This window comes from Rosa rugosa, chromosome 6, assembly GCF_958449725.1.
Source record: "Rosa rugosa chromosome 6, drRosRugo1.1, whole genome shotgun sequence".
NCBI classification, from domain to species: domain Eukaryota; kingdom Viridiplantae; phylum Streptophyta; class Magnoliopsida; order Rosales; family Rosaceae; genus Rosa; species Rosa rugosa.
In genome coordinates, this window is record NC_084825.1 from 28588770 (window position 1) to 28597380 (window position 8611).

Here is an 8611-nt window from a genome sequence, read left to right on the forward strand (position 1 = left end):
GCAACAATTTCAGAGTTTGGAGAAACTCAAAGCATCAGAAAGAGGACTTTATATAACATGTGACCAGTAAATTGAAGTCGGTGGCCTGTATATTGAACATGTCTAGTAATCACAGAAACAAAAACAGAACAAAAGAAAATCCTGTTGATATGTCATTATCCACAAGGAATTGTTTAGACTGTCACAACCAGAGGGCAGAGAAGCATGACAGTACAACTCCTATCTATCTTCCCTAATATAGAAGTACTTGTATATCAAGGAAGACACATCTTAACCATTGAAAAAAGGAATAATATGATTCTAAGGAACCAACTCACAGTTTTGCGTGCATGATCCTGACTGACATCTTCAAGTACAAGCTCAGCTTGTAAAAGCATTCTTGACTGATAGAATTGGAAAAAGATGAAATCAGTCATACAGGTCTTTAAATTAACTAAAAATACATATTAAAGAACAAGTGATTAGACAGACTGACATATCCATACAACAAATCTTGCTGATTGCATTAAAAAGGAGTAACCATATGCCTACATGAATAATTTAACATGCAATTGAAGCTAGAACCCCAAAGCAATTAACATAATGTGAAATCAAAGAGCCATGTTATATATCAAGCATACTAGCAGAAACTTCCAATTTCTTCCTTGCCAGTTTCCATCTTTGTCTTTGTTATGAACTTATGATGAAATAGAAATTTAATCCTGTGTGAAATCACAGATATCAACCCTGACAATGTTGAGCACAATAAGCCACAGAACATTGGGAGCAATAAAATCTCTTGTCATGAAACATTCTTTGGTCATGACCAAACATGCAGCTCTTTGACCAAAAAAAAAAAAAACACATGCAGCTGATTCAGTTGAATACCAAATTGACAGCATTTATTGATAATAATACACTTGCAAAAGGAATAAATAAAATTGCAGGGACAAACCTCATCATAGCCAGTAAGCCACACCCGAGGAGTTTGGTAATATTTATCATACCTGTTAGTGAAATAAAGTCAAAAACCTTTATTTATCCAGAAGGCAATTATTTATTATCAAAATCATTGAATGATAAACAACTGTTTCTCCAAAAGGAATGTGCTTCCGAGTTCCGGATGGGGAAAATATAACTAGTCACAGTGAAAAAGAATCTTACGTAATGCTGACATCATATGTCCGGGTCCGTAAAATATTGTCATCATCAGGTTCATGAGCAACAAGATATGTTCCCTGCAGTTTAACCAAATTACTTCTTAGCCTTTATACCTATACTAAATTGACCGAGCATACATCATTTTCATGGTCTATATGCATCATGGTTATAACAATACTTCCAAAAAAGAAAATTGAAAAGCAAAAGAATCATCATCCTGTGGGGAATAAGTTGTTCTGTGGGCATATCAAGACATTGCATGAGTTAACTAGGAAAACAACTTGTCAAAACATTATATGAAACTTTTCTCAAGACATTTGGAACCTCTTCACTTCATTTTCCAATAAGTAGCTACAGATTGGTCAGAGAAGTAGCCTGTTTGAAGCTGAATACTATGCCCATTTGATCAAATCTAACACCAGACCGTTTGGGTATGAGAAGTGTTCATGGTTTTTAGAAGTGTCAGGAGAAGAATAACTATAAAATAACAAAGAAATAATCGACAGAGGATGTTGAATATTAAGCTCAACATTTACTGTACTTCAGTAAAACATACTGACAATCTTTCTTGGTTGTTATGTTCAATAAATTTTAATTGCAGTCATACACTCTCCCTATTACTCATACCCATATAAGAGATACTTATACTCCTCCATCTCTTCTTTTTTCCAATCATGACCTTTGAGCTTACTTTACATACAATAGTAGATTTTTTTTCCAGAAAGTTCAAGCAAACTGTGTTTTAACCAATTGAGGAAACTGTTATGACTTGGACTGGTTGGACATAAACCAATTAAAGGTTACACCTCTCCTTTAAAGAGGAAGTCAAATCCCACCTCCCTCAAAAGTTGCTACGAATGAAACAAAGGATAGTAATAAAATTGTATTATGTGTCTCAGCTACAATTTAGTTTACGAGATGAAACTTAAGTAGAGCCAGCATCCACACATGTAAGTTTTAAAGAGACATGAACGACCATATTATGATTCTGTATGCAATTAGACAAGTATTAATCACAAACTACTAATATTATTCTATTCACAACTTATGCATGACAGTTGAACACTTACAGGATCTATTTCAATGTTGTCAGCTTCTTCATAATCAGCCATGTCAGGGATATCATCTTCATCTTCACCCCCGACTTGCGAGGGGTCTGACTTCACCTTGCTGATTTCTAAACTTTCAATGGAAGGAAAGTTTTCCTCCTCACTACTTTTATCTTATAAGGATAAAAAACAGTCTCAGTCTTAAGGTTCCATGAAAATAGATCCTGCCATACGCTTGAAAAAAAAAAAAAAAAGGAAAAAGAGAGTTACCCTTTGGCTTCCCGTGTGTTGCCAACCAGCCATCATTATCTTCGTTATCGATAAGAACTTCCGAACCTGCAGCTTCATACTCCTCTTCCACACAAGCAGCCCTGCGTAAACAAGGGACTGAACAAGTACAGAGAATTGGCACCGTAAGTAAAGGCACAAGGAACAAGCAAGCATAACACGAAAATGCAGCTGACACAAGGGGAAATTAATCGAGCATACCATTTCTAGTAATCAAATACTGCTTTTCAGATGGTAGGTATGGCTTCCTCTTGCTTGGCTCTCCGGATTCCCTAACATAAATCACAAACTCATTGGTAAACAAAACAAGCAATACCTCAAAAACACCAAATTTCTATCATTAATAAGCATCATATGTATAACCAATCATCATTGAATTCCACATTAGCAAGCAACCCTCTTTAACTCAAATGATCGAATACCGATCATGAAAACATAGCATAAGGTTTAAAGCTCGAATCTTTCATCGAATATGTAACAACAATTATGGTTGAAGAGACGAAAAATCAAGAAATTGAATTGGGAATAAAGAAAAGAATGGAAATTGAAAGGGGATTGGTGAATACCAAGACCAGGTAGGGCACTTGGAGACGAGGTTATCGCCGGCGGTGACGAACTCGGAGACGCTGAGGACGCCTTTCTCTTTGAAAGCGGAGACGGTGCGAGGCCCTGTGATTTTCTCGACGGTGCCTTTGAACGCCTCGTGAAGCCTCTGTGACAGAACCATGTCGTCCTCGTCGTCTTCAACCTCCGCTGCTTTGCTTTGCTTCGCTTCAACAAGGAGAGAGAGAGAGAGAGAGAGAGAGAGTCAGAAAATACGATGGTTGTGGTGGTGTCGTTTATAGGCCGAACGCCGTTTTCAAGGCGATGCGACGACGTATCACCAAGTTTGCGAGTATATCTTGAGGGTCCGGACATTTAATCACTTTTTTTATTTTTTTTAAAGTAATGATAATTTCATTGACAAACAGCGCATGCCAAGAAGGTCATTACATACCCACTCGCTGCTACATAACAATGGACAAAACAAGGCTTTGTGGGGGAGCCACAGTAGTACATAGGATAGACCAACTATATTAGAACTTATCGCTCACTTATTTAAAGCGAGCCTATAACTATGAACAATCTTGCATAGTAATAGGCTAGTTAAAACAAAACTAATTAAAAAATGGGTACAAAAACCCAATGCTCATTCTGGACCCAAGAGATCCCGGCCCAAAACTTGATTTCAGTGCTGCAGTCCCAACCAGCGACCCAAGAAGCCCAAGGACCCACCAACATGCTTCCTCCGCCACCAGAGTTGTCGTCGGCTGTTCAACCAGCCATGATTTGAACACTGACATAGTCGACGGTAATTCCACAGTCTCCATCGTCGAGGCCACCGAGAGCTGGGCTCAGATAGTAGCCCAAAAGCGGCACAAAGCCTGGCACAATGATCTGGACACCCAGATCCAGTTATTCACCGACATCAGCAGCCCCACCGCGACAGCACCGTCACATGCTTGTAGTGGCGCGCCTCCATCCTTCATATTGGTCTCTGTCCGAACAGATCAAACCCCAAGGACCCCAAGATCAACACCGCCGCCAGTGGCATCACCTTTGTACATCTTTTGGAGACCGAGTTCGGGACGAGAATTCTACATTCCTTGATTCAGATTAAGATACGGCAGCCGTCTAGAATTGCAAGAGAAGGCAAAAGCCAGCCCCGTCCAGATAAGATGAGATGGGAAGCAACCAGCCCAAGGGGGCAGTTCGACCATTGCTGAAGCAGAAACACCACCACATAGATCAATGGAGAGGGGCAGACAGAGAGACGCCTTGAGATTGGTTGGCTGGAGTTGTGTTCGGTGCTGTCACACGAGAACAACGCTATGGTTAGCGCTAGAGAGAGAATAGGGTTAGCCATCCTCAGAGATTCTTTTACTCCAAATGCTACTTGAATTATTGTGAAAGGTATTCATTGGTACCTCAAGTATTGCGCTGTTACTAAATATAATACTTCCGTTGATTTTTTTCGTTAAAGTGGCTTACGTGGCAATGTGTTTTTTGGATAAAAACTCCAAATGATACCTGAATTATTGCAAAATATATTTTTTGGTACCTAATTTTTTTTTTTTATATCCTGAATGGTATCTCAAGTATTGCGCTTTTAATATTATTTTTTTATCACAATATGAAGGGAAAAAAAAGTGTATGTAATGCAACTAGTGAAATTTTATAGTGAGAGTTGACAGATCGAAAAAATAAGTTGGGAATGTACATATTAGTTTCATCTGGTATTTAGGGTTGACCTAGTAGATCGAGGCCCAAACAACTTTGAAAATAGCTGAAATTTTGACCATAATCATATATTCTTATCATGATAACATCCAACGGTCGATTTTGATAAAGTATATTTCCTCTACATTGTTCCTCATGTAATGTATACTATTTGATACAACTAATTAATAAACAAGTAACCACTGCAAGTGGCCTAGTGGTTCTTGTCTAGTTGGGTGTGCTCCCCAACCTAGGTTCAAACCCCGAAGCTGTCAAAGTGGCCAGGCACTGTGCTGCAATGCATAGTTGGAGCATTTCACATGCGCCGAAGGGGTTTATCTTGGGCCTAGGAAGCCTTTGGGTTCCCCTTGACAAAGTCAAAAAAAAAAAAAAAAAAAAACTAATTAATAAACAAGTTAGACTACATTAGTAGACATAAAAGGATTTTGTGCGATCCAAATAATCGAAATTGGAAATCGATAAATTTGACATTACCCATCTATTTATAGCATACTAATAGGTATTTTGTAAAAATTTAACCCGATTCGCCGTAATTTTGACTTTAAATAAAGCGGTCAACCCTTTATATGCTTCTACCTCCCTAAGGGGAGCTGAACCACGAGGAAATAAACTTCCCAAAATTTTTATATTAGCTGACATAGCTCATACCCACGAGAGTATGAGAGATGACAGATCGAAAAAATAAGTTGCGAATGAGCGATTATGAGCATATTAGTTTTATGTGTTATTTAGGGTTTAGAGTTGACCTAGTAGATCGAGACCCAAACAACTTCAAAATAGCTGAAATTTTGACCATAATCATATATTCTTATCATGACAACATCCAATGGTCGATTTTAATAAAGTATATTTCCTCTACATTGTTCCTCATGGAAGGTATACTATTTGATACAACTAATAAACAAGTTAGACCACATTAATAGACATATAAGGATCTTGTGCGATCCAAATAATCGAAATTGGAAATCGATAAATTTGACATTACCCATCTATTTATAGCATATTAATAGGTATTTTGATTTTATTATAAAATGTATAGGGTCGATGCACTCATAAAACTCACTGACTCAGAAAACAACCTAGCTAAATCCCTAAAATATATGCTGTATACTTTTTTTATTTTTCATTTTTACATTTGATATGAGAAACTCTATTGTCGTGTTCCTCAAAAAAAAAAAAAAACCTATTGTCGTGAATAATATATATTATTAAATAGGGATTGCAATTTAATTGGGCAATTATTAAAACAGAAGGGTTTTCATGACACGTATTCATTTACAATTTGCTGGGGAGGGAAGCTTACCCGCCTCCAATCACAAAAATTGAAAAAGCCCTCCCAAAAGATTCCCACCATATTGTTTCACCAATTCCTTTTAGCTAAGCGCGCTTCCACCATCAGATTCGTTTCATTTCTATTCCCACCTCTAACCTCCACTTCTTTGGTCGCAGCTTCCCTTTACTCGACACCCATTGCCCATGTCCCTATTCTAATTTGGTCTTAGGGTTAAATTTAACGAACTGGTGTCCCCAAAGCAAGTGTTCAGCACCAGCGATTTCATCAACCTCGCTCTGTGATTATGAGGCGATTGTTCGCTCAATGAACGAACCTGCAGTTGCGTACTTGCGTTCTCCCTGATTTGGAATTAATTGTCTCAAAAGAAGATTCATTTTTGGTTTAATTTCAGTTTTCCTCTTCAGAGTAACAGTGGGACATGGAGTGGAGTAATTTTATACAAACGAGCCTATGATTAATGGCCTGAGCTTTGTTTTTCATATGATTTGGTAATCTCTATCTCTCGTGTTAATATTTTGTACATTGATGAATTTGCTCCTGTGAAATTCTCAACATGCTTGAAATGGATAGTTCCCTAACCAGAAACTGACCTTTAAATAATGTATGATATCTCTCAGCATAATCACAAATTAATCAATAGTTTCCTCTGTATAGAGATTTGTTTCCCAGCTTAGTGAAGTTTGGTCTTTGTTAGAAACATGTATATTTGATTCTAGCATTATCGATCCTAAATCATTTTGTCATGGCAATTTAGCTTCATTTAGAAACATGTATCATTTTACTGGAAGCTATCTTTGTGTATCTGTGTGTTCATTTGAGTGGCCAAAACTTGCTCAGTTTGGAATAATTTCTTTGCTTCTTGCTTTGACAAGTGATAGCTGCATTTAGGTACATTTTCTTCATTGCTTATGGTCAGCTTCTGTTTATAAACATTTATTGGAAGCTATCTTTGTGTATCTGTGTGTTCATTTGTGCAGCCAGAAGTTGCTCTATTTGGAATTAGGATTAATTTCAGTTTACCTTTCTGAGGTTTGGGGGTGTCATCATTTCACCCCCTGTACTTTCAATTTTAAATTTTTACCCCCTAAACTTTCCAAATTCAATCAGCCGTGTCCAATTTCTACTATTCCGTCCAAATTAGAGGTTAAGTTTGACTTTTGAGGGCTAAAATGGTCATTTCAACATAAAAAAAAATTTTAAAAAAATAAAAAATAAAAAAAATTCTGTTTTTTAGTTTTTTTTTTTTTTTTTTTTGTCTTCAACCTATACACCACAAGTTACAATAGGTTTATAAAAACAAAAAAATACTCTAGGTGGTTGAAAGCCGCTCGTTGGTCTACGATATTTGTGATATATCTCTGATAAAGTAAAGAATTTTAGGATATATCCCCAATAAAGTGAAGAAATATTTGTAAAAAATAATTTTACACTTTATCTGTAAATATTAATCTGTATATCCCCAATAAAGTGAAGAAATATCAATGTAAAATCATTTTTGGTCTATGATATTTGTGATATATCTCCAATAAATTGAAGAATTTTATGATATATCCCCAATAAAGTGAAGAAATATCTGTAAAAAATGATTTTACACTTTATCTGTAAATATCTGTATATCCCCAATAAAGTGAATAAATATTTGTGTAAAATCATTTTTTACAGATATTTATTTACAGATAAAGTGTAAAATTATTTTTTACAAATATTTCTTCACTTTATTGGGGATATATCCTGAAATTCTTTACTTTATCAGAGATATATCACAAATATTGTAGACCAGCGAGCGGCTTTCAACCACCTAGAGTATTTTTTTTGTTTTTATAAACCTATTATAACTTGTGGTGTATAGGTTGAAGACAAAATAATAATAAAAAAAAGTAAAAAAAAAAAAAAAAACAGAAAAAAAAAAAACAAAAAAACAAAAAAACAAAAAAAAAAGTTTATTTATTTATTTTTTAATTTTTTTTATGTTGAAATGACCATTTTAGCCCTCAAAAGTCAAACTTAACGTCCAATTTAGACGGAATAGTAGAAATTGGACACGGCTGATTGAAATTGGAAAGTTTAGGGGGTAAAAATTCAAAATTGAAAGTACAGGGGGTGAAATGATGACACCCCCAAACCTCAGACTGAAATTAATCCTTGGAATTATTTCTTTGCTTGCTTGCTTTAGGTGATAGCTGGTACATTTTCTTCATTTTTTTTTTCCTTTATGGTTTATTTGCAGTAAAAGACGGGTAAGAGGCAGAGAAGATGGCTACTGAATTTATATTATGCAGGAACCAATTGATGCTTGAAACTTGCTTTATCCTCTCTGACTTCTACAAGAAGAATAGAAGCCAATGTCAATAGGCCTCAATATGGGACAGTCGACTGCTTTTTGGTAGCTGAATGTAGAGAAGCACAATCTAGTATCAGAGCAACATTATCTTAGCATTTTTGCTGCAAAAACATGCTGGCCATGACTAGCAACTTAATCATATGCTTAGACGTTTGTGAAAAGAAAATTTAGCAACTTCTCTTGTGGTTAAAAAACAGCTATCGTTCTCTTAAAATCTAC

General features: G+C 36.0%; 1 protein-coding gene across 3 annotated transcripts in view; it reads right to left on the reverse strand.

Moving 5' to 3' along the window:
- The window catches only part of LOC133718795 (autophagy-related protein 3), a 5214-nt gene extending 1893 nt beyond the window's left edge, over window positions 1–3321 (reverse strand). For 2 of the 3 annotated variants that reach the window (XM_062145674.1, XM_062145673.1), the window contains exons 1-7: window positions 3044–3321; window positions 2679–2749; window positions 2460–2576; window positions 2211–2362; window positions 1144–1217; window positions 935–986; window positions 318–383 (exon numbers count right to left, since the gene is read on the reverse strand). In XM_062145674.1, the coding sequence (XP_062001658.1) occupies window positions 318–383; window positions 935–986; window positions 1144–1217; window positions 2211–2362; window positions 2460–2576; window positions 2679–2749; window positions 3044–3204 (693 nt within the window). In that variant the 5' untranslated portion in view covers window positions 3205–3321. The remainder of the gene's footprint in view (window positions 1–317; window positions 384–934; window positions 987–1143; window positions 1218–2210; window positions 2363–2459; window positions 2577–2678; window positions 2750–3043) is intronic. The other variant, XM_062145672.1, reaches the window with a different exon arrangement.
- Between the last annotated feature and the right edge of the window lie 5290 nt (window positions 3322–8611).